Source organism: Triturus cristatus, chromosome 11 (genome assembly GCF_964204655.1).
Source record: "Triturus cristatus chromosome 11, aTriCri1.1, whole genome shotgun sequence".
Classification (NCBI taxonomy): Eukaryota; Metazoa; Chordata; class Amphibia; order Caudata; family Salamandridae; genus Triturus; species Triturus cristatus.
This window is the reverse complement of record NC_140594.1, coordinates 51,817,711-51,843,805: the sequence shown is the minus strand read 5'-3', so window position 1 is coordinate 51,843,805 and position 26,095 is coordinate 51,817,711. Positions and strand designations below refer to the sequence as shown.

General features: G+C 48.9%; 1 protein-coding gene across 1 annotated transcript in view; it reads left to right on the top strand.

Moving 5' to 3' along the window:
- HIRA (histone cell cycle regulator) overlaps positions 1 to 26,095 on the top strand; it is a 424,028-nt gene that overhangs the window by 176,317 nt on the left and 221,616 nt on the right. Inside the window, exon 10 of the mRNA XM_085632815.1 lies at positions 15,368 to 15,438. Coding sequence (XP_085488941.1) covers positions 15,368 to 15,438 — 71 coding nt within the window. The remainder of the gene's footprint in view (positions 1 to 15,367; positions 15,439 to 26,095) is intronic.

The window sequence follows — 26,095 nt, the reverse complement described above, 5'->3', positions numbered from 1 at the left end:
AGTTAACAGGCACGATCTATCATTAATCAGCTTCTTATATATGAGGGAGATCGTGCTGTCCGGGACATGGCCATCCAGCACTCTGTCCTCCAGGGGGGAAGACTCCGGAATGGATGCAACATCCGGGAAGACGGAGCCCAGCGCATGGCGGACCTGTAGGTACCGAAAGTACTCACTGCCCTGCAGCTGGAACTCCGCCTGCAGCGTCTCAAAAGTTTTGAATCCCCCCCTCGTCCAGAGATCCCCCACTGTGCTGATTCCGATCGTGTCCCACTTCTCGAAGCCCTTCGATGTCCACAGGGAGCCCAGCCTCTCAGAGGCATACAGTGGAGACGCCCGGGTCAAACGGTCCTTCCACCCCATAGCTGCATTAGCCGCGTGCCAAACCCGCACCATGACACGCGTCGGTCCCGTCAGACGGGAGTCGGGCGCGCCAGAGTACAGCGCTCGATTGTAATCGCCACCGGGCAGGAGCATCTTGTCCATCTCGAATGCCGGGTTCAGGGCGGGCCCGTAAAGGCCATGATTAATTGCAGCTAGCTGGGAGGCCCAGTAATACCGTTTAATGTCCGGGAGGGCAACCCCTCCATCGTACCACGGGAGCGTCAGTTTAGCCAGAGCAATACGCGGCCTCCCGTCCCAGAACAGGCGCCGCTGAAGGCCCTCCACCTCACGAAAGTAGCGTGCCGGGACCATGTCCATAGTGTTCTGGAGGGCGTAGAGGAAGCGCGGCAAGGACATCATTTTAAACAAGGCCGCTCGGCCGAGCGGCGAGAGCGGGAGACGCCGCCAGCGCACCACATCCTCCTTCAAACGCTGGAGAGGGGGCAGCAGATTCCGCTCATAGCGGGCCTCCGGGTCAAGAGTAATATATATACCCAAGTACCGGAAACCCTGGGAGGCAATCTGGATCGGGCAGTCCCGCGGCAGGACCGGAGCCTCCCCGGAAAGCACGTAGACACAGGATTTCGCCCAGTTAATGACTAGGCCTGAGTTGCGACCGAAGGAGCGCAAAACATCAACTAGGACGATCAGGGACTTGCGCGGGGAGGCGAGATACAAAAGGATATCGTCCGCGTAGAGGGACACACGGTCCTCGTGCTCGGGGGTCCAGCGGAGACCACGGATGGAAGGGTGCCACCGCAGCCACTCCGCCAGAGGCTCCAGGGCCAGGGCAAACAGAAGAGGCGACAGGGGACAGCCCTGTCGCGTGCCCCGCCCCAGCGCGAACGGGGTCGACACACGCCCGTTCACCACCACCTGCGCCATCGGGCCCGAATATAGTAATTTGACCCAGCTGATGAAACCCGGGCCGAACCCAAACTTCGCGAGCATCGCCCAGAGATATGGCCATTCGAGCGTATCAAACGCCATGGTGGCGTCCAAGGACGCCAAGATGGCTGGCTCCCGCACAAATGGGACACGCGCAAGCACGCCGTGCAAGCGCCGTAGATTAAGCGCCGTGTTGCGGTGTGGGATAAAGCCCGATTGGTCTTGGTGGACCAAATCGCCCACCACGCCAACCAACCGGTTAGCCAACACCTTGGCGAGGATTTTGGGCTCCGCGTTCAAAAGCGAAATCGGCCGATAGGATGTGACCCGTTCACGGGGCTTCCCCTCCTTGTGGATTACCACAATTGTGGCCAGACGCTGGTCCGGCGGGAGGGAGCCCTGCGAGTGGGCCGCGAGGAACATCGCACGCAGGTGGGGCGCCAGCACATCCGGGCGTAGCTTATATAGCTCAATGGGAATGCCATTGGGGCCCATGGCCTTGCCGGATGAAATCGAGCGAATAGCCGAGGCAATTTCGTCCGAGGTGGGAGGGACGTCCAGCGAATCCCTGTCTTCCGCCGTAAGGGAGGGGAGTGCAATATCCCGAAGCAGGGCACGGGAGTCCGCCTCCGAACAGGGGGAAACAGGGGAGTAGACTCCGCGGAAATAATCCGCGAAACAGGAGACAATGGCTTCCGGCTCCGTGGCACACGCACCATCCACACTCTCAATCAAAGGCACCACTCGGCTCGCTCTCTCTCTCTTGTCCAACCACGCAATCAATTTACCGGCCTTATCACCCACATCATACAAGCGCCCCTGCTGCTCTCTACCAAGGCCCCTGGCCGCCTCCGTGACAAGGGCCCGGTAGGCCGCCTGCTTTAACTGCAGAACATGTAACTTGGCGTCTGTTACCCCGTTCCCCAGGTCACCCTCCAATTCCGCAATCTCGGCCTCCACCCGGGTCACCTCCTCCCGCTCGCGCCGCCGGGCATTGGCAATAAAGGAGAGGGCCTCCCCTCTAAGAACCACTTTGAAAGCCTCCCATAGGGAGACGGCAGATGGGACCGACCCCACATTCTCCTCAAAATAGCGCTGCAAGGATGTGATCAAGTCGGCACGAATGGTGGGGTCGCGCAGATACCAGGCGTTAATCGGGGCCACCCTGCCATCCCCCCTCGGGAAGACATCGAAATGCAACAACAATGGGGAGTGGTCTGAAATACCCCGTGCCAGATGGCGCACCTCTCCCACCCTCCCCGCATGGGCCGCTGGGACAAGGATGTAATCAAGCCGTGAAAGACTACCATGGGCCCCCGAGTGGAAGGTGTATTGTTGCAATACGGGATGCTTTAGGCGCCAACAATCCACCAGGCCCAGTGTGTCTAATAGGCCAGGCAGCCACGCCTGTGCCCGGGGGAGGTCCCTAGGGGGATGGCGATCCATAGATCCAGAAACAACCGCATTAAAGTCCCCTCCAACCACCAATAAGCCACTCGGAAGTTCCAGAAGGAGGCGCCCCAGGTCCGCAAATGTAGTGGCCTGTAGCCCAGGCGGGACGTACACCGACACAAAACTGAACACTCTACCCTCCATACGTCCCGCCAGAGCTGTATAACGGCCCCTCTCATCGTGGTGCACCTCATCGATCTCCAGCGGGAGCGAGTTCCTAACCATAATACCCACCCCCCGCGAGCCCGAGGTGAAGCCAGAGTGGGCCGCCAAACGATATCCCCTCCAATTCATTGCATGAAAGGTGTTACCTATAAGGTGCGTCTCTTGCAGGAAGACAACATCTGGGGAAATACGTTTTAAATACTGCAGGACCACACCACGCTTAATCCTATCCCCCAGGCCGTTAACATTCCATGACAACACAGTCAAGTCCCTACCCCCCATCATACGTCGAAACAATCGGTCGTCCCCCACCGAGCAGTCTAAAGACAACAAAACAGTTGCAGGATTGCCTTGCGGTACAAACAAACAACACACCCCCCCCACCCCCCGGTCCCAACAAAACTCCCCCCTCCCTGCACCCCTGCATGAGCCCAGACAGCCCCCCCAAAGTGCAGTGTGCCTGTCGCCCCATAGCTAAATACTAACTAGTCCCCCAGAGGAGGAGGGAAGCCCCCAGCAGACCCCACACGACCTCCACGGAAGGGGAACCTACAGAAGCAGTATGTGGTGAAGGAACAATGTCCCGAGCAAGGCAGTTCAGTCACCCCTCAATTCTGATCCAGCGGGCCCTCCTCGCCAGCCGCGCTCCCCCCACCCCCCCGGCCCCGATCCCCAGGCAAGGTGTCCAACCAGTCCCCAGCCGCCTCGGGCCGGTCGAAGAAGTGCGTGCGACCATCCACCTCCACCCGCAGCTTAGCCGGGAAGAGCATTGAGTACTTAAGATTTAGGTCCCTTAAACGACGTTTGACGCCAATAAAGCTCTGCCGCTGCTTCTGGACCGCCGGAGTAAAGTCTGGGTAGAAGTTTACGTCCATGTTGTCCAACCTGACCGGGCCCTGTTGCCTGGAGGTCTGGAGGATGGCATCTCGGTCCCGAAAATTAAAGATTCGGGCAATAAGGGGCCGCGGCGGGGCACCGGTCTTAGGGCGGCCCCCGGGGACCCGGTGGGCACGTTCCACCGCAACAAACTTACTCAGCCCCCGGGGCTGGAGATGGGTCAGGATCAAGTCTTCCACGAAGAGATCCGCCGCCTCCGCCTCACGTCCCTCCGGCACACCAATAATGCGGATATTATTCCTCCGGGCGCGACCCTCGGAATCCTCCAGTCGCCGGTCCATCAGGGCGCTCGCCTGGCCAAGCCGGCGCACCTCCTTCTGGAGGGCCACCACGTCAGTCGTGAGGCTCGTTGTGGTGTGGGTCAGGGAGTCGACTCGGTCGTTCGTTTTTGACAAGTCCGCCCTCACAAGGCCCACATCCACCAGGACCGAGTCCATTTTTTGCGACAAGGTATCAAAACGCTGGTCCACTGAGGCCTTCAGTTCAGCGATGGCGCCCATGACGTCCCGGAGGGTTAGATCCACTGGATGGGCGAGTGTCTCCGTCGGGCCCACCGGGGATGACCGCGTTGTCTCCGGAGACCCCTTTTGGAGCGTGTAGCGGTCCATACTATTGGCCTGGTGCGCCGTGCCACGGCGGGTCGTCTTCACCTTCGCCCGGTCGCCATCTTGTTTGGTGGCCATGCTGGCCCTTTCGCCGTCGTGCCAAGATCTCAAAGCGGGCCGTCACACCAGATCACGGGTGGCAAGGGGGCGACCACAGAACCGCGGGTCGACCCACCGCCGGTGGGTCAGCTGGGCACCTGGACAAGGCCACACCACCGCACCCCGCTCCGCAGCCCGACCTCGCCAGAGAGCAAGGAGGCGCAAAAGCGAAAGTGAAAGTGCGGGGTACGCGAGTCGCCCAGCCCCGCTCGCCGCTGTTATTCACCTTGTCCCCGGATCGCGCCACTACTCCAATCCGGGGGGCCGGCGAGGAGAAGGCCGCAACCTTCAGTCGATGTTCCCACCGTTGTTCGGGGTCCGATTCGAGCCCAAAAAACGGGTAGTGCCTCAGCTCGGGTTCCCCGACACAGTCCCCTTAACAAGGACAGGATATTTCCAGGATTTATTCAGGAGGTCGCGGAGGTCCTCGGGAGCCTCGCACCTACGCGGCCATCTTGGTTGCGCGCTAGGCTCCTCCTCCCGCAGGAATTTTTTTGCTCTGATAGTAGTACAGTTGTTTCTCCAGATTTCACACACTCTTTGGTGAGCCTTATTAAAAAGGTCTATTTAGATTGTTTACTTAAAGTTCTGCTTTGTGATTGTGCTTATGATGCAGTTGCTAAGTGTAGGAAGCTGACTCTTTATATGACATATCAATATGAGATATATTGTGTAAAGAGTCAGGGGCTCCCTTATGAGTGGCAGGGGGCTTGCTGTGGCAATCCCAAGGTGCTCTTCTAAGGGGTAGTACGGCTGAGCAGCATCAGGCTGCAGAATCAATTTGTTTAGGTAAGTATATTTTTAAGTAAGAATTCTCTTCAGTTCAAAAAGTCGACACTTTTTAGAAGCTGCAGTGTTATCCTATGGGAGGCAATGTCAATGAGCATTCTGGTACATTACAGCGACTTACAGGACCAATCTCTAGGAGTTAAGGTGAGTGGTGGGCAAGGTCGAAGGCAGCACCAGCAGAACACCACTAGCGGCACTAGGGCGCCTAGTTGCAGAGGTGCAAAACAGGGTTGGGTGCCCAATGTTACTCTATAGGGATTGGTTTTGGCGTAAAGAGACGTGGACTGAGAAGCCAGTCGGGCTGAACTAACAGGGGGGCTCAGGCCTCATGGTGCTCGGGTACGTAGGGTCACCTTTGGTCCTCTTCTATTCGGCCCAGGGGTGACTGGTGAGGCGGTGTCTTCAGGCGTCTGGTTTCCTTACTGGTGGTAGTTGTGGTAGAGGAGGCCTGTGTGTAGCGGCTGCAGGCGTCATTGGAGAGTTCTCTGGGAGCGAAACCATTGTGGACTCGGTCTCTGGAGGGCTGGGGACCACAATGACACAGTTGGCCCACTTCAGCTATAACTAGGTGCGACAGGTGCAGTGTTGTCTTCAGGTGTCGGTGTCTACGGTCCTGAAGTCCTCTCAGGCGTGATTGGTTATCCTCAGGATGCGGGGCAGCAGGTCTGCTACCTTTCGGGAGGTCTTGGTTCCTGGGTGAAGTTCTGGCAGGTTTCCCAAGCTTAGGGGACTAGGCAGCTGCAGAACAAGTAGTTTTTTGGTGCAGTTGTCGAAGTCCTCGGGCAAGCTGGCAGGGTTGGCGCCCAGTCAGATTCTGGGGCTTCAGTTCCTGCTTTTGCAAATCTTCATTTCCGTCTTCTTTCAGGTCGGCAGGATCAGATTTCCTGGTACCGGGGGCTCCCCTAGATACTGAATTTAGGGGTGTTAGGTGAATGTTGGGTGGTAGCCAATGGCTACTGACCTTTGGGCTTACTACGCCCCCTAAATGACCATTTCCTGTGGGAAGTGGGCATAAACCTGTCCTAGAGTTCCTAAGTGTGCCAACACAAAGATGGCCACTTCTGAAAAGTCGTACCCACATCAGGTTGTACTGGTCTGGGTTGTGGGCATGTGTGAGAAAGTGCCATCTTTCTTGCATGGTATACCCCCACTTTTTGCTGAATTGCTGAATGTACTTTGACTGAGTGTGCCCTGGGCTCCTGCCAATCAGGTGCCCATGGCCTATGTTCCTTCCCTAAAAGCTGTGCTGAAACCTAATACCCAAATTGGCAAACCCTGGCCACATGTCAGCCCCTGGTAAATGGTACACTAGGTACCCAGGGCCTTGTGACCAGGAAAGGCCTCTAAGGGCTGCAGCACTTACTGTGCCACCCTTAGAGGCCCTGTACTCTGACACAAACACACTGCCCTTGCAGGCTGAGTGTCTGGTTATAGGACAAAACAGAGAGTCGACATGGCACACATCCCTGTGTGCCATGCCCACAACATACACTGCCCTGGCATACATCAGCCACCCCTCTAGCTGGGTACCCTATGCCAGTGGTGTGGGTACAGGAGCATGAGCCCTGCGCCCCTACAGTACCCAGGTCCATTCCTGGGCACTGTAAGTGCAGTGCTGCCATTTAAGAGTATATGGTGCTGGGAGATCGTCAAACACGAACTCCACAGCACCATGATGGCTCCATTGAAGACTGAGAAGTTTGGTATCAAACTTCTCAGCACATTAAACCCGCACTGATGTCAGTGCAGGATTTAATGTACAATGCACGACAGAGGGCATCTTAGAGATGCCCCCTGAACCTAACCTACAATCCACGTCTGGTCTGAGGGGCTGCCTAGGCTGCCACACAGTAGACATGTTGCTGGACCCCTGGGTAGAGAGCCATCTGCTCTCCAGGGCCTGCAACAATGCACATCCTGGGCGAGGTGCTAGGTCTCCTCCCCCAGGATGGGCAGGGAAAGCTTCAAAGGCATGCCGCCTTTGTGAGCTTCTCCAGGCCACTTGCTGTACTCAGCAACTGGCCCCTACCGGTTCTAAACCCCCACTCTGGCGGGAAGACTATCCGGAAACCCCAAGGAAGGACAGGGGGTGTGCCAGCCTCTGCCAACCCCACCCCTCAGGTGGGGGAGGCGAGGTGAAACACATCTCCGGGCTCTCGCCATCATGAAGATGGGGAGCCCTGCCCAATCAGGACTAGGCCACTGCCCCCGTCCCACAGGAGAGTGGCAGGATAGGGGGTGTACCCACCCCAGGTCAGGAACCCAGTGGTCCCAGCCCTTTACCTACCTGTAACACCCCTACATTTAGTATTTAGGGGCACCCTGAACCTTTCTTCCTTAGATCCAGATTCCGAAACTGCAAAGAAGATCAAGAAGAAAGAAGACCTGCCGTGCAGCTGCTAAAAAGAGGAAGACACCAACTGCTTTGGCCCCAGCCCTACCAGCCTGTCGACCCTCGAACCTGATCCTGCTAAATCCCGTCATCTCCCGTGGCCAGCAACCTCACAAAGCCCGGAGGACCTGGCTACCTTGTGACTCTGAGCATCTGGGACTCCCACGAGCAGTGGCACTGCTCAAAGCAAGTAACTGACCCCTGGCATCAGCCAGGAGCCGCGAACCCTGCACACTCTGCACCCGCCAAAGACCACGAGGAGGACCCCACGGCGACTGTGACCCCGAGTCCGGCACCCAAGGACCTCCCTCGACACTCCTGAAGAAGCCTGCAGCCTCAGAACAAGGTGCCCCCCCCCCAACCGTGATCAACAGAGGGTAAGATTTCCCGACACCAAAAGGCACCTCTGCACCCGGTGCCCCACGGCCCCCTGTGCCCAATCCCAGGGTACCTACCTATCCTCCAACTACCCAACTTGCCTCTCGAAGTGGTGGTGGCACCTGAAGAATCTTCGTCCCCGAGCTTGCAGTCTTTTTCTAAACCGGAGATTTCCCATTGAAATCAATTGAGCTCCCGAAGGCTCAAAAGCACCCTGCACCCAGCTGCCCGAGTGGCCCTGGCAGTGCAACCTCTACACCTATCTACTTCCCCACTTGCCCTGAGTAAGTGACCAGGAGCCCAGCTCCCGCAGCCGCGTGGCCTGCTAGTCAGCAGCCACCAACCAAGGCCCCCCTACCTCTCATAGGATAACATTGGGCCTAACTCTCTCTGCACCCGGCCGCCCTTGTGCCGCTGAGGGTGAACCAACTGTACCTATCTGACCCTGGGAGACCCCTGAGTCTATGCCCAGAACCTTAACTCTGCCAGTCGAGTACTTACCTTTAAACCGATAACTCAATTTTCTCCATAGGGTAACATTGACTGGCTTTTCCTGAAATTTCTTCTGTGTGGACTTTTCAAAACTTTAAATATTCACCAAAAATCAGCCGAGTAACGAAAACGAAAATGCTCATCTGCTCTTAGGTGAGCACCCAGTGCTGGATCTTGGTGTCCAGCACTGACTCTGAAAAATACTTACAACTGTACTTACCAGTAACCCAATTTTCTCCCATAGGAAATCATTGACTGTTTTTCTGTGAAATTTCTTCCAAGTGTCAAATTCTGCAAACTTTAAATATTCTTTAAAAATCGTATAATTTCTGAAAACGTAATTACTTACCTGTTTTGGATAAAGGTCCCAGTACTGAGTCTAGGCACCCAGTACTGGATTACAAAAGTAACCAGAACATACTATACCTGCAACTTGAATTTTCTGCCTTAGGGAATCATTGACTGTTTTCTATGAAATATTTTCTAAGTGTCATCTTTTTAAATAGCAAAATATTGTCTAAAAATCATCACAGTAATTAAGTCGACTTTTATCACTTGATTCAAAGTATTGACCCAGGAGTGAATCTAGGATCCAGCCCTGGAATTCCAAAAGTAATCCTAAAAGTAATCTGTGGCAAATAGCTTGAAACTTCCATTGCTCAATGCATTATTGTGTTTAGAATTGTGTTGCCTCTTGCAACCACTTGTAACTTTCTACAAAAGTCAATTGCATATTGCAAAAGTATTTATATAAAGCATCTCATTCTGAGAAAGTATATTTTAATACCTATTGTTGGTTCTAAAATAAAACAAGCATATATTTTTTATATATAAACCATTGGCCTAGAGTTCAGTTATTGAGTGTGTGAGACCATTTGCTGGCTGAGTGTGTACAACAAATGCTTTACACTGTCCTCTGATACTGCTTTACTGCTCGACCAAGCTACCACTTTAGAGAGTAAGGTTATATCTAACTTTAGCCTCTGCCAAACCTCTGGGGACTGTGGACTCTGTACACCCTGTACCTATTTGGGAACAGTATATACAGAGCCACTTTCTCACAGTAGCCTAGTCCTGATTGGGCAGGGCTTCCCAACTTCAAGATGGCGAGCGCCCGGAGATGTGCTTCACCTCGCCTCCCCCACCTGAGGGGGGGGGGGGGGCGGGTTGGCAGGCTGGCACATCCCCTGTCCTAACTTGGGGTTTCCGGACAGTCTTCCCTCCAGATTGGGGGTCAGAAGCGGTGGGGGCCAGTTGCTGGGTACAGCAAGTGGCCTGGAGAAGCTCACAAAGGCGTCATGCCTTTGAAGCTTCCCCCTGCCCATCCTGGGGGAGGAGACCTAGCACCTCTCCCAGGATGTGCATTGTTGCAGGCCCAGGAGAGCGGGGGCTCTCTACCAAGGGGTCCAGCAACATGTCTGCTGTGTGGCAGCCTAGGCAGCCTCCCAGACAAGACGTGGATTGTAGGTTAGGTTTCAGGGGGCATCTCTAAGATGCCCTCTGTAGTGCTTTGTACATTAAATCCCACACTGGCATCAGTGCGGGTTTAATGTGCTCAGAAGTTTGATACCAAACTTCTCAGTCTTCAGTGTTGCCATCATGGTGCTGTGGAGTTTGTGTTTGACGAGCCCTCTGCACCATATACTCTTAAATGGCAGCACTGCTATTACAGTGCCCAGGAATGGACCTGGGTACTGTAGGGGCACAGGGCTCATGCTCCTGTGCCCACACCACTGGCATAGGGCACCCAGCTAGAGGGGTGGCTGATGTATGCCAGGGCAGTGTAGGTTATGGGCATGGCACACAGGGATGTGTGCCATGTTGTCTCTTAGTATTGTCTTGTACCCAGACACTCAGCCTGCAAGGGCAGTGTGGTTGTTTTAGGGTACAGGGCCTCTAAGAGGCCTTCCCTGGTCACAAGGCCCTGGGTACCATTTACCAGCGGCTGACATGTGGCCAGGGTTTGCCAATTTGGGGTTTTATGTTTTAGGGAAGGAACATAGGCCCTGAGCACCTGATTGGCAGGAGTCCAGGGCACACTCAGTCAAAGTACATTCAGCAGTTCAGCAAAAAGTGGGGGCATACCATGCAAGAAAGATGGCACTTTCTCACAATATACTGCCATAACAACAACACTGATCCCCTAGATGTGTCTATCCAACACATCATAGGCTACTTACTACCCCTCCAAAGATGCAACTTAGCCTACACGTCTATTAGACTCCATCTTGCTGCCATAGCAGCATATCTACAAAATAGACAACATCTATCACTCTTCAGAGTACCTGCCATAAAAGCTTTTATGGAAGGACTCAAAAGAATAATTCCCCCCAGAGTACCATCTTCACCCGTGTGGAATTTAAACATCGTTCTCACAAGGCTAATGGGGCCGCCATTTGAACCTCTACTTAAATGTGAGCTACAATTCTTAACATGGAAAACTGCTTTCCTAGTAGCTATTACTTCTCTACGAAGAGTTAGCGAACAACAAGCACTAACTATTCAGGTACCTTTTCTGCAAATGCATCATAATAAGGTTGTACTCGGAACTAATCCTAAATTCCTCCCTAAAGTCATTTCTCCCTTCCACCTCAATCTGTGGAGCTACCTGGATTCTTCTCGCAGCCACAAACAGTCGCAGAAAGAGGTCTTCACACCTTAGATGCCAAAAGAGCACTGCTTTACTACATCCAGAGAACACAAGCTTTTCGTAAGACCAAACAACTATTTGTGCCTTTCTCACCACCACACAAGGGCAACCCCATATCAAAATCTGGGATAGCTAGGTGGATTGTCAAATGCATACAGATTTGTTACCACAAAGCAAAACGTACATTATCTGTTCCTCCTTAAGCCCACTCAACACGAAAGATAGGGGCTTCAATTGCATTTTTAGGGAACATTCCCTTAGACGATATTTGCAGAGCAGCTACATGGTCTACACCGCACACATTCACAAAACACTATTGTATCGATGTGCAAACTAAACAACAAACTAGTGTGGGCCAGGATGTACTCAAAACACTATTTCACACCACTGCAACAGATACTGGTGGTCGCCGATAGGAGGGGATACTGCTATACAATCTACGCATAGTGTGTAATCTGCAGCTCATATGCCTCGAACGGAATATGCTACTTACCAGTATGCATCTGTTCTTGGCATGTAGAGCTGCAGATCTACACACACCCACCCGCCTCCCCGGCTACCTTTATCTGTTCCAGTATTATCTTACTTAGATACACCATACATGGGCATCCTTCCTGTTTCTTACAAAGCTCCATCATTTCCCTGCTGGCGAACAACAATCTGAGGATGGAGCCGATGCCCATGCGCACTATGATCCAAAGGAGGAGTCACATACCTCGTGACTTCCAAAGACTTTCCAAGACAAAACCAAGTGCAAACATCCGGGCCCAACCCCAGATGGCGATCTATGCATAGTGTGTAGATCTGCAGCTCTACGTGCCAAGAACAGATGCATACTGGTAAGTAGCATATTCCCTTCTTCCATAGGAAACCATTGACTGTTTTTCTGTGAAATTTCTTCTAAGTGTCGATTTTTGCAAACTACAAATATTCTTTAAAAATCGTACCAAGTGTGAAAACATAATTACTTACCTGTTTTAGATAGATGCCGCAGTACTGAGCCTAGGAGGCCAGCACTGGATTACAAAAGTAACACAAACATACTTTACCGGTAACTTGAACTTTCTCTCATAGGAAACCATTGACTGTTTTTCTGTGAAATTTCTTCTGTCGATTTTGCAAACGTACAAATTTTTGTTAAAAATCGCCTGTATAACCTAAACGCATTCTATCAACTGTTTACAGGTGGTATACTAGTGCTGGATCCAGGATCCAACACTGAACCCGAAAAAGTAACCATAACCCCACTTACCTGCTAAGTGAATTTCCTCCTATAGGATAACATTGGTAATTTGATTATAAAAGGTTTCTAAGTGTCAACTTTTAAACTACCAAAATATTGCTTAAAAATCACAACAGTAACTAAATCGTATTTACTCACCTGTTTCGAGGAACTGTCCCAGGACTGAATCTAGGATCCAGTCCTGGAGTTAGAAAAGTAATCCTGAAAGTAATCAATTGCATTTAACTTAAAATTCCCATTGAGCTCAATGTATTATTGTGTTTGAAATTGTGTTGCCTATTGCAACAAACTGTAACAATTGCATTCAAAAGTCAATTGCCTATTGCAAAGTATTTAACTAAAGCATCTCATTCTGAGAAAGTTTATTTTGATACCTATTGTTGGTTCTAAAATAAAACATCCATATATTTTTATATACAAACTATTGGCCTAGAGTTCAGTTCTTGAGTGTGTGAGACCATTTGCTGACTGAGTGTGTACAACAAATGCTTTACACTGTCCTCTGATACTGCCTTACTGCTCGACCAAGCTATCACTTTAAAGAGCAAGGTTATATCTAACTTTAGCCTCTGCCAAACTCTGGGGACTGTGGACTCTGTACACACTGTACCTATTTGGGAACAGTATATGCAGGGCCACTTTCCTACAGCATGCCTACCTGACTAGCTAATTTCCAGCCTGTCCAGGTGCCATAGTTCTCTGAACAAAGCGGGGGTTGGCTTCCTCTCCTATGAGAGAAGCCAGATTCACATTTCAAAGGCAGGAGCTCATTTGAAGCTCATTGGCCTAGGAGTGCTGATCAGTAGGTCATCCTGAGGGAGGGGGTGTGCAGACCTTCTTCCCGTACAAGTTTTGTTTGTGACCTCCTGAGAGTAAATGCCCTCATCGTGGGAGGTCAGGAATCTGTTCGGCTGGCAGAGTCAAGTCAGTCAACACACCCAATAATAAATCCAACATTGGAATCGGTCTGGGTTTATTTATATGAGATGGTTGATACCAAACATCCCTATTTTCAGTGAAGCTATCATGTAGCTGGGGAACCCGTTTTCACCGGAGTCCAGCACATGTTCTAAATGGCTTCCCTGTTCACTTGCACTGGCAGTAATGGAACTGACCAGGACAGGGGCATATCTGCTCATGCCGGTGTGCCCTCACATTAAATATTAGGCACCCTGCCTTAGGCCTGGCAGGCCTACTGTAGGGCACACAGGGATGTGTGCCATGTCATGTTTTCACTTTTGTCTGCACCAAAAAAAGCTTGGTGCAGTGGCAGTCTTGCATGTGTTTGGTGAGGAGTCACTGAGGGTGGCCCAATTCGCGCTGCAGCCCTGAGAGACCCTTCTTTAGTACCTCACACCCTAGGTACCAGGGGTACCCTTTACTAGGGACTTAAAGAGAGTGCTAACGATATTGCCAACTGGCAGAAACAATTGTTCAGTTTCAGGCAAAGAACACTGGTACTGGGGACCTGGTTAGCAGGAACCCAGTAGACTTCAGTCAAAGTTGCATCAAATACCAGGCAAAAAGTGTGGGGGGAGAGAGGGGGAGTACTTCAGCAAAAACCCAGTTTCCTATACTAAGGATTTTAATTCTTTTGAGACTCAGGTTTTGGTTGGATGGCAAGAGTAATTGTTATGTCCCCCACATTTGTTGTCTCTGAGGATCTCATAGTGTGTTGAGAACTTTAAACATTTGCCAAGCCATTTATTAAACGTAACATTTTTACAATGTAGGGCTGTCCTAGTGGTGAATTGGCCTATGCTTCCCAATTGGAACACGATATGCTACTGTCCAGAGTTGAAAACAATCTTCTTAAGATGCCAAGGTGAAGGGTCATGCCCAGAAGTTAAGAACAATCCACAGGATCATTGTGTGTGCAATCCAAGGACTCTCAAGTGTATATGAATCTGCCTTGCTAAAGTGACTGATCAGCAAAACAATTAGTCATAGAAAATTCAGTTTCACGCTTATCTGTTTGACTCTTAACTCGGAAGCAACTCCTCTTACTTGAACAGGCTTTAACAGAGGGGGAAGGCAAATATCATACCTTCAGTCACAAACTAGATTTGGTCAGAAACGTGTAGTGTTAACAATATGTTAGCATGTCTTTGAGAGGACACAATCCTGCTATCCATCGATGGGACTCTGACAGCTTGTTTCAGGACTTGGCTCAGCAATTGTTTATTCACAATGGATATCTACGTTTTACAAGGATACCTACTATTCTCACCACCCTCCTTATTGTCCACCTCACTAAATTAGTTCTCTCTGCATTATAAAGACACAGAATGTTGAACACAGATTTGTCAAAGTACTCACTACCAGCTATGCAATTTACAGTGGTTTATTCACTTATCCAATTTTGAGAGTACCCACCCTGAGCAATGATCACCAGAGACTTTCCTACAAGTAGTCTGGGTAAAGCAATATATAGATGACTGTGTGCAAGGATGTGAGGGGGCATATATTATTTGTGACTCACAAACAACTCATTCATTAGCTACAAAGCTAGCACTTCATGCGAATGGTGGTATTTTCTAGCAGCGTGACACCATGAAACATTCTTCTCCAATCAGCATAACATAGTTCAGAAGGCACTTTTGGTAGGAATGATCGACTTGTGTAGTTTGGTCATAATTTTATGTTAAAGCGTGGCCTTAAAATATCTAGAAGCCTGCAATCATTTTACCAGAACTCCAGCCTCTTTTGTGCCCATAGGAAACTTGATTTTTGATGAGGCATCTTTGTTTATTCAGGTTTCCTTGATGTTTTCCACTTTCATAAGAACACTGAAATCCCCTAAAGGTTCTCAGTTTAAGGATAGTCATTTACATGTGAGGAAGATGCATGCACAAGACTCCGGGTCTGTATTTCTGAATGAAAGACTGTCCTAAGATGTGTTTAACGTGTTATCTCTTTTATTCCTTCTATAGCTGACGTGTTTGAAAAGGCCTTTAGTTGTCGTGCATGAGCTGTTCGATAAGTCCATCATGGATATCTCGTGGTAAGAGCTTTCGTATAATTAATTTCTTTGCTACATTCAGACATAGTTATTATTAATTTGCTTCCTCCGCAAAAGATCATCTACATATGTCTCGGCATGATTGACTACACTCTATCAATCCAATCTAAAAGACATATCTCTGGAATGCTGCACATTTTTTCTTAAGGATTTCTATTTATGTCAAGTGTACTCTTTTTTAACCTTTGAGATTTTTGTAGTAAGCTGCAATTTACAATATTTGTCTTCTATTCTTGTTGTTTTTCTGCAATTTGGAGTATTTTCAGCTGTAGTTTTTGATCCTTTTGCCCTCACCTTCTAGTTGTCCCCAGGGTAGTGTGAAGAAGATGGCTCTATGTTGTTTGTTTTCCAGCTGAGATGCATTCATACTCTGAAAAAAACACATAAGTATCAAGAAATTACAATTTTGTTTTATATAACCATTTTTTATTTTCATTAAAAACATAACAATAAATACAGGTCAATCACAATATTGAATTTCATATGAGAAAGTGTTCCTGTTGCATTATTCATTCACTAAATTGTAATGTTCCTATAATTTCCTTGACATCTTGCAGTGTAAATTATGTGGACATCCTCTCGCTGTGTAAATGGGGAATTCTAGCTTTGCACACTGGTCCATTGCCGTCTGCCATTCAGCAGTGGAGAGGCACCCTGCGACTTCTAGTGCCTCATTTGGCAATCAGTCTTCAATTCCATCTAAGGAGCATTCCAGTATACAGCCTTTCTGATCTTCCAGGATACCCAGTACGGCAACCCTGGGTAAACGGCCAACTGTTTTCCCTATTATGTTAGTGAGGATGGTAAATATTTCAGACCATTACTTTGCCATGACAGGCAACTCCAACCAATATGGAAAAAGTCAGTCATTGTCATTACATCGGAAGCAAGTGGGCGAGGGGATCTTGCCCTCTCGCCATAACTTTTTAGGGTTAAGGTTTGTATTATGCAAATACTTTGCTTGCATAAGGCGCAGACAAGGAAATAGCAAGGTTGCACGGGCCCATTTTAGAGTTCCTCCACACATTCTCATCCAAGGGGCCCAACTAGGTCGATCATCGTTCATTAAGTGCCTAAAATAGTTTAGTAATTAAAGATCTATAGAAGTGTGATATCCCCATCTCCCCAGTGGACCCATGCTAACTTTGGCTTCTACCGGGCTTTATTCTGGCAGTTCCTCCAGGAAGGATTGGTGACAGGCTAGTGTGTGCTGAAGTTGCAGATACTTAACAAAAGAAATGGGTTCAGTGAAGTTCAAATTCAGGTTGAAAAACCTGGAGCAATTTAATTTGTGAACTTTGCCAGACGTAAGTAACCCAGTTTCAAAATCCTGATGAAGTCCCACCGCTTAAACCATTAGAGCCGGGCACTATGGCGAAACAATATCTCTTTCCGAAAGGGGGTCTCTAGTGTAAGCTGTTAGTCCCATCTCTATCTAGCACAGAGCTCAGCTCCATGCCAGGTCACCTCTGTGAGTGAATCTGGGCCATGCCTCCCATAAATAGTCCCATTATGTTACCTTGGCCTTGTAGGGAGAGTTAGGTTCAAAATGCTGGATTTTCCCAATCACCACCGTTTCAGGTAACAAGCAAATCTATGAAATACCACACCAATAATTAGTGGACCCCAAAACCTCTTAAGTAAAAGGAAAGCACACTTGAAATATTGCAAGTGCATTTAAGATTTATTTTAAAATTAAAATCATATCCTAGTGCACCCACAATGAGCAGTAACTGCTGTTCCCTCTAAGCTGTGTGCTTGGGCGCCCACTTAGCATTTTTCCATACCATTTACAGAATCTGAATGCGTGCACTCCGATGCTTGGGAAAACAAAGACCTCGATAATCACCCTCCAGGGGTGGACTCACCACTGTTCATACACATGAAACCTACATTAAAGTACAGGAATTGGGGCGTATCCATGGTAGTTTTCGTGCGGTTTGCAGGATTTCACATTTCAGTCAATTGCGGGACACTTGTGTGCAGCAAATGTCCACTCAAACGATATTTTTCTTTTTCTCCATTTAGTTAAATGTAATAAAATAAAAATTATTAGCAATAAAAAACAACTGACAAGTGAGTCTGTAGTGTAAACATCTGCCTCTTCAACAGAAGCTAGAAATAAGTTAGTTAAGGCACTACAAGCCATTAATAGGAATTACTTTTGAAAACATGTGAATCTTGTAAAAATAAAGTATTCATCAAGGAAAAGTTCAGTGCAATCAGCAAGACTATGGTGCTGCGTGACATTCACGGAATGCATAGGAAAAACTTCTTTCAGTAAATGGATCATAATGAACTATGCGGACCCTCATTTCTTACAGAAATGTAATAAATAGCCGAATGGGTGTTAATTGTCTTCAGGGAGTCAGTCGCAAAATAAATACTTGTAGGTTTTCTCTCTTCGTTTCATTATTATAAGATATGTGCCCAAGGCCTACGCAAAGGTACCTGCCTATACACACCGATGCAAAGAGGCGTGTGTGGTGGAACTTGGGCAAGATAATCCTAGACAAAAGTTTCAAGAAAATGTTTGCATTCCTATGTGCATTACAGTATGTGCACTGGAAGCATGCATGCAGTTTTGTGCACATTATGCATAAAAGACAACTGACGCGTGTGCAGAACATGTTTCATATGGTTCAGAGAGAAACTTTGTGCACCACATTGTCCAAGAATTTCTGCAGACCTACTTCTTCAGGATAATCTATATTCAATTTGTGCCGCATAATTCTAGGAATTTCACATTACTCTTGTTAAATGTAAATCCCAGAATTATGCCAGTCACTTAATTATGCCATAGTTTGCTATAAAAATATAGCATGAGAGCACAGGAGTAATGTGAACAACCAGAACACGAGCAGCTATTGCTGACAGCAAAAATAGGGCAAAATACACATCTGCATCACAAATTGACATGAGGATGCATTTTGCGCTAATATACGGCGCTAAGTGCTGGAATTTCATTTTGCCTAATTACACGTAATTTTGCATAATTTTCCAGAAATTTCATGTAATTACGTAAAAGCAAAGTATGCACATTTTACACACTCCTAATGTGTGCATGAAAAAAGAGAGACGTTTAAACTTCTGCTGTCTGTGGTGTACATTCTATGTGTATGAGTAAATCACCAATATCTTGCATGTGTGAGGTAGGCTTGTTCACACCTGTGCTTGTGTGTATGAAGGGAGCTTCTACTGCTGCCTACTGTCCTTTCACATTTGTGTGTGTGCACTGGCTTGCACTTCTGCTGCCATCCCTCTGTGTGTTCTATGGGCCTGATTCACAAAGGTAAACTTACACTTTTGTATAAGTTTACAATTTTTTTCAATTTACAAAGTAATTTTGCGAATAGTATATACTAAAGTATATACAAAGAATATATTTGAGCAACCATGATTATCATGAGGCAAACAATAATGACATTAATAAGCATATGTTCGATATTTGTCACTTGTTTCTAACTAATCAAGATATAGCTCAAGAAGGAGATCCCTAGAAGGGAAAAGCAGGATAATTTGAACACTTTGCCCTACATTCCATTTCAGGTTTTTACGAGCCTTCGTTTATTATTGTTCCTGAGACCTTGCCACTTAATGTGCTTAAGCTTCAGCCCACCTGTAAGTTTCCATGGAGCACTGACAGCAGTGCCATAAACGTCATCATCCGGGTTCTACGTATTCTTCTTTGAGAGAGCTTTCGTCCTAAGATCCAGCTCTGACATCAGCTGACTAAGCCTCTCTGAAGCAGCCTATGAGCCTCTGCATAAATGCACACATCCTCTCGCGTCACCCCCACACTTGCATCACGTGCTACATGGTTCCCTCATGCAGCTCTTTCCTCTGTATGTCCTGCTCTCTGCCACTTCTATCACCCTGCACAGCAATCACAGCACCGCGCTTGGTTCTAATCCAGCTCCAAAATAGACAAGCTAAGTGTCTACAGCGCCAGCCATGAGTATCTACATAGACACACAAATGCACACGTACACCTTCATCCTGTCCTTCCGCCATTTCTAGTTCTGGCTATAACCTCCTCCTTTCTGAGATGAGGAACCCACCACCTTCGCACAAGGCGCTTTGGGGGCCCTCAGGATCTAAACCACAGACGTGTGTGTGCATATGACGTAGAAAGGGCAATAGTGTGACATTCGGCTAGTTTAATCAGTTGTTTTTTTTGGCACTGTAGTATGCGGCTAAACATATTGTTCGATGGCATATGAGCTGCAGATCACACACTTAGCATAGATCGCCATCTGGTGTTGGGCCCGGATGTTTGCACTTGTTTTTGTCCTGGAAAGTCTTTGGAAGTCACGAGATAGGTGACTCCTCCTTTGGATCATGGTGCGCATGGGCATTGGCTCCATCGTAAGATTGTTTTTTTCCGCCTTCGGGCTCGGATGTGTTTCTCGCGCTCCAGTTCGGAACCGTTACCGATTCCATTTCGACGCGCAATCCTTCACCCTTTCTACGGTATTATCTCGATTGCGAACCATACTCGTCGCTTATCTCTCCAATTCGAAGTCTTCGATTCCGGTCATGGACGAAGGCCTTCGGGCCTACCTGGGCCTTAGCATCTGGCCCATGGAAAGGACGCCATTCAAGAAGTGTCCTCAATGTGGGTTCGAAGTCTTCCCACTCCGATCTGCATGAGGTGTGTAACCTCTGCTTGTCACCGGAGCACGAGGCCAGAGACTGTCCAGCTTGTGCCTCTTTCCTCTCGAAGAAGACCATTCGGGATCGGCGTGTTCGGAGGACCATGGCTCGCTCGTCGACATCCATCCCCGACGACCTCTTCTAAGAGGGCGTCGATGTACCGGAGCGGGAGCGGCTCGAAGAAAGCCTCGTCAGCGCCTCCGAAGCCGATGACTCAGACGTAGAAGAACTCACTCCGGCGCAGAGGGTCGCTAGTAAAGACGTCGACCCCGACCCCCTCCATACAAAAAAGGCTTCGGTCACACCTTCACCTTCGGGCCCAGGTGCACACCGACACCGCGTCCCATGCCTCACCCTCGGGCCAGACAAAGAAGCCTACCAAGCCTTCAGGCGACTCGGGCTCAAGTCAGCCTCCCACCAGTGCCGAAACTCAATCTTCGGCATCGAAAAAGAAACCGCCCTCCTCCTCCGCGTTGACCGCTGTTTCCACCTCAAAGCCTTCGACACCGAAAACAACGAGCACCGACTCGCCGGCACCAAAAAACACTCGGAGCCGACTTAGAAGCCACTCCCCAAGAGTTTGGACTCGCATTCTTCAGAGCCGAAAAAATCATTGGAACCGAACAAGCATACAGGGACTACAAAACAGCATGGGTCCAAACCCAAAGACCCGGTCCCGAAAAAGCCCCCGGAACCGAAACAGTCGGCGCTGAATAACCAAACTTCATCAGAAGAGCTTTTTCGAACAGACCCTGCACAAAAAACTCTTGTTAAAGACCCTAAAACTGGTCAATTGACACTAAGTTCCAGGAAAAGACCACTGGACAAGCCTAAACCTGCTCCACCACCTAAGAAGAGGGACATTGCTACATCCCCTCTTAGAGTCCCTTCTCCATCTCCTCCTCCACCTCCTCCTCCACCTCCCCCTCCCACACCACCTCGTTCTCCTACACCATCTCCTACACCAGTAGACGATGATGACACCTCTGATGACACGGGGGGTGCAGACGATGTGCCACTAGGGGATCCCAGTCCACCTGGTTCCCCTGACCCCTGGGATGACTATAATACACCTGATGTACCTAATCTCCCGCAAGATGACATCTACCCCTCTAGGCCTTCCCCACCAGAGGACACCATGGGCTTTAATCAGCTTGTATACTGAGCTGCCCAGTACCACGGGGTCGACCTACACACAGACCCCGTGGAGGAGTATTTCTTGTTGGACACTTTCGACACCACCCAAAGGTCAACATCTACTTTACCCATGCTCAAAGGAGTTATTAAGCATGCTCCTGATGTATTTAAAGATCCTGTTAGGGCTTGAGTCATCAACCCTCGCATAGAGAAAAACTACAAAGCTGCCCCTACAGACCCAGCTTACATTAAGGGCCCTGTTCCATTAGTCTCCATGGTGGTATCCAATGCCAGGAAGAGGGCTAACTCTCAGACATCAGGTGACGCAGCCCCACCCGACAAAGAGTCTAAACTCTTGGACGCCTCCGGCAAGAGAACAGCCTGACAAGCGGCTAACATATGGCGCATCGGCAACACTCAGGCCCTGCTAGCCAGATACGATAGTATTATACGGATACAATGGTTCTGTCGGGGAATTACAATTGCTTTGGGATGGGATAGGGCACATTATGACGACTTAGAGTCCCTATTGCAACACCCCCCGGACAAATACAAAAACAAAGCCAAAGACCTCATACAGGATGGTAAACTAATAACCAATACCTCCATTCGTTGCGCCCCCGATGTGGCAGACACCGCCTCCAGAGCTGGAAATACAAGTGTCCTTTTGCGTAGGCACGCTTGGTTACGCATTTCAGGCTTTAAGTCGGAGGTACAAAGTTCGATCCTGAACCAACCATTCGACCAAGAGCACCTCTTTGGCCCTAATGTAGACTCATCCCTGGAGAAAATGAAAAAGGACACCGACACAGCCAAGTCAATTGGAGCTTTGCAATTGCAAGCTCTCAGACGTTCTTTTCGTCGCTCCTCCTACAAAGGCAACTCCAGAGGCTACTCATCAGACAACCCCTCCACCTCTTATAAGGCCCCACCCAGTCAACCTTCACCAGAGGTTACCAGAGAGGAGGTTACAGAGGCAACAATAACAAGGGCAGAGGCAAGACTAACAACACCCGCTCTGCCTCCACCCCTACCCAATGACTTCCCTCCGCTTCCCCCGGACCATTCCACTCCTGTCGGGGGAAGACTACAACAGTTCCTTCCTGTCTGGACCAACATCACCACAGACAGGTGGGTGCTACAAATAGTTAAATCGGGTTACTGTCTCGAACTTACCTCTACCCCCCCAAACATACCACCCAAACAGCGTCCAATGTCACAAGAACATCTATCACTGCTAAAGCAGGAGGTAATCTTCCTCTTACAAAAAAATGCAATAGAACTGGTTCCCCAGGGCCAACAAAACACGGGAGTTTACTCCCTGTTTTTTCTCATACCAAAGAAGGACGGCTCTCTGAGACCTATTTTAGACCTCAGACCCCTAAACCTATACATAGACTTAGACCATTTCCACATGGTCACACTTCAGCAGGTCCTTCCCCTTCTTTCACAAGGCGACTTCCTTGCTACCTTAGATCTCAAGGACGCCTACTTCCATATTTCCATTCACGCAGCTCACAGGAAGTATCTCAGGTTTGTAGTGGACGGGCAGCACTATCAATTCAAAGTACTCCAGTTCGGAGTCACAACAACACCAAGGATATTCACCAAGTGCCTAGCGGTAGTAGCAGCCCACTTAAGAAGACAGCTCGTTCATGTCTTCCCATATCTCAACGACTGGCTAATAAAAGCCAGCTCATACAACCAGGGTGTACATCACACTCACGCGACCTGGGGTCCACAGTAAACCACACCAAGTCTCATCTGCAACCGTCCCACACACAACAATACCTCGGTGCCACCATAGACACCTCAAGAGCGCTAGCCTATCCCACTCCAGCCAGGATAGCAAGCATGCAGGCTCTCCTCCCCAAATTTCAACCTCAACACTCCCTTCCAGCTTGAGTGTTCATGCAACTCCTAGGGATGATGGCCTCTTGCATATTTATAGTGCCTCACGCAAGACTCCAGATGCGTCCGCTACAGGAGTACTTAGCACGCCAATGGAACCAGGCTCAAGGTCAGCTAACAGATCTGGTGTTGGTAGACAGTCGCACTCATTGCTCTCTGCAGTGGTGGAACACTAAGAATCTTTCCAAAGGGCGACCGTTCCTAGAGCCAGTTCCGCAAATTGTCATGACAGCGGACGCATCGCTCTCCGGCTGGGGAGCTCACCTATTACATCACACCATGCAGGGCAGATGGACACCTCAACAAAAGTTACTCCACATCAACGAATTGGAGTTACTAGCCATATTCCTAGCCTTAAAAGCATTTCAAAAGCAAATATCAGGCAAAGCTGTCTTAGTCCGCACAGACAACATGACAGCCATGTACTACATACAGAAACAAGGCGGGACACACTCTCTACAGCTCTCTCAGCTAGCACAGAGCATATGGAAATGGGCTGTACGTCAGAATATTTTTCTCCTAGCCCAACATGTCCTGGGAGTCCAAAACACCATAGCCGATCTGTTAAGTCGTCTAACACAACCGATCCACGAGTGGGAACTTCATCCAAAAGTTCTTCAGCCATTCTTTCAAATGTGGGGGCAACCACAGATAGACCTCTTTGTTACCCACGAAAACGCCAAATGCCTAAGCTTCGCCGCCAGATATCCACACCCATTGTCCAAAGGCAATGCGATATGGATGAATTGGTCAGGCAGATTTGCGTACGCTTTTCCGCCTCTCCCACTCATTCCACTGGTGGTGCACAAACTACAGCAACACTCGCTGACTCTCCTTCTAGTTGCTCCAACTTGGTCCAGACAACCGTGGTACACCACATTACTGGAACTGTCCGTAGCTCCGCACCACAAATTACACCTCTCACCACACCTCTTAACCCAGAACCGTGGAGAGATCAGACACTTGGACCCAGCTCAGATCAACCTTGTGATATGGCTCCTGAGGTCTTAGAGTTTGGTTACCTTAATCTTCCCCCTGACTGTATGAACGTCATTGGAGAAGCTAGACGTCCCACCACTAGAGCCTGCTATGCAGCCAAGTGGAAGCGATTTGTGATATATTGTCATAACACCATCAATCCCCTAGATGTGTCTATCCAACACATCATAGGGTACCTACTACAGCTCCAAAGGTGCAACGTAGCCTATACGTCTATTAGACTGCACCTTGCTGCCATAGTAGCATATCTACAAAATAGACAACACTTATCACTTTTCAGGGTACCTGCCATCAAAGCCTTTATGGAAGGCCTTAAAAGGATAATTCCTTCCAGAGTTCCACCCTCACCTGTATGGAATTTAAACATCGTTCTCACAAGACTAATGGGCCCTCCTTTTAAACCTCTACATAAATGTGAGCTACAATTCTTAACATGGAAAGTTGGTTTCCTAGTGGCATGACTTCTCTTAGGAGAGTTAGTGAGCTACAAGCACTAACTATCCAGGAACCTTTCTTGCAAATCCATCATAATAAGGTTGTTCTACGAACTAATCCTAAATTCCTTCCAAAAGTCATTTCTCCCTTCCACCTCAATCAGTCTGTGGAGTTGCCCGTATTTTTCTCGCAACCACAGACAGTAACAAAAAGAGCTCTTCATACTTTAGATGTCAGAAGAGCATTGCTTTATTAACACAACCCTTTTGTAAGACCAAACAACTTTTTGTGTCTTTTTCACCACCACACAAAGTCTAGGATAGCTAGATGGGTCGTTAAATGCATACAAATTTGCTACCACAAAGCAAAACGTACTTTATCTGTTCCTCCTAAAGCCCACTCTACACGAAAGATAGGGGCTTCTATGGCATTTTTAGGGAACATTCCCTTAGATGTTATGTTATGTTATTTTCATTTATTCAGCGCACAGCTACTCGGAAGTGTCCCGGCGCTATAGACCGCTGGGGAACCCGTCCTGGCTATCACTGTGAGATGGTCCCTTTCTGGGTATCTCCAAGGTGAAACCAGGCATCCCCGGCGTCTGTGGGGGCCCGTTGTAGAGATGAGGCAAGCTTAATGCCCAGAGTTGCCGAGTGTGTTCCTGGTTAGAGTAGGTACCGAGGCGAGAATTATCGAGTCCGTTTTGACCCTGGTCCACGACCCTGCCGCGTCGGGAATTGAACCCTGGTCGATTCTCTGCTTACGGATCTGCCACCTCTAACCAGTGAGCCACACCTCTCCTACTGCAGAGCAGCTACATGGTCTACACCGCACACATTCACAAAACACTATTGTGTAGATGTGCAAACAAGACAACAAGCTAGTGTGGGCCAGGCTTTCCTCAAAACACTATTTCAAACTACTGCAGCAGATACTGGTGGTCGCCGCTAAGGATGGGTACTGCTATACAATCTATGTTAAGTTTGTGATCTGCAGCTCATATGCCTCGAACGGGAAATTCTACTTACCAGTATGTATCTGTTCTTGCCATGTAGAGCTGCAGGTCCACACACGCCCACCCGCCTCCCCAGCTACCTTTATCTGTTCCAGTACTATCTTATTTAGATACAGCATACATGAGCATCTTTCCTGTTTCTTACAAAGCTCCATCATTTTCCTGCTGGCGAAAAACAATCTTATGATGGAGCCGATGCCCATGCACACTATGATCCAAAGGAGGAGTCACCTGTCTCGTGACTTCCAAAGACTCTACAGGACAAAAGCAAGTGCAAACATCCGGGCCCAACACCAGATGGCGATCTATGCTAAGTGTGTGGATCTGCAGCTCTACATGCCAAGAACAGATGCATACTGGTAAGCAATGTTCCCTCTAACATGACTACGCGGCTCGGCCGTATCACAATCGCTGTTGCTGCTCCAAGGTAACGGATCCAGCATTGCTCGCTGCTACAGAAAACTGTTTTTAGACTGTTTTTAAAAG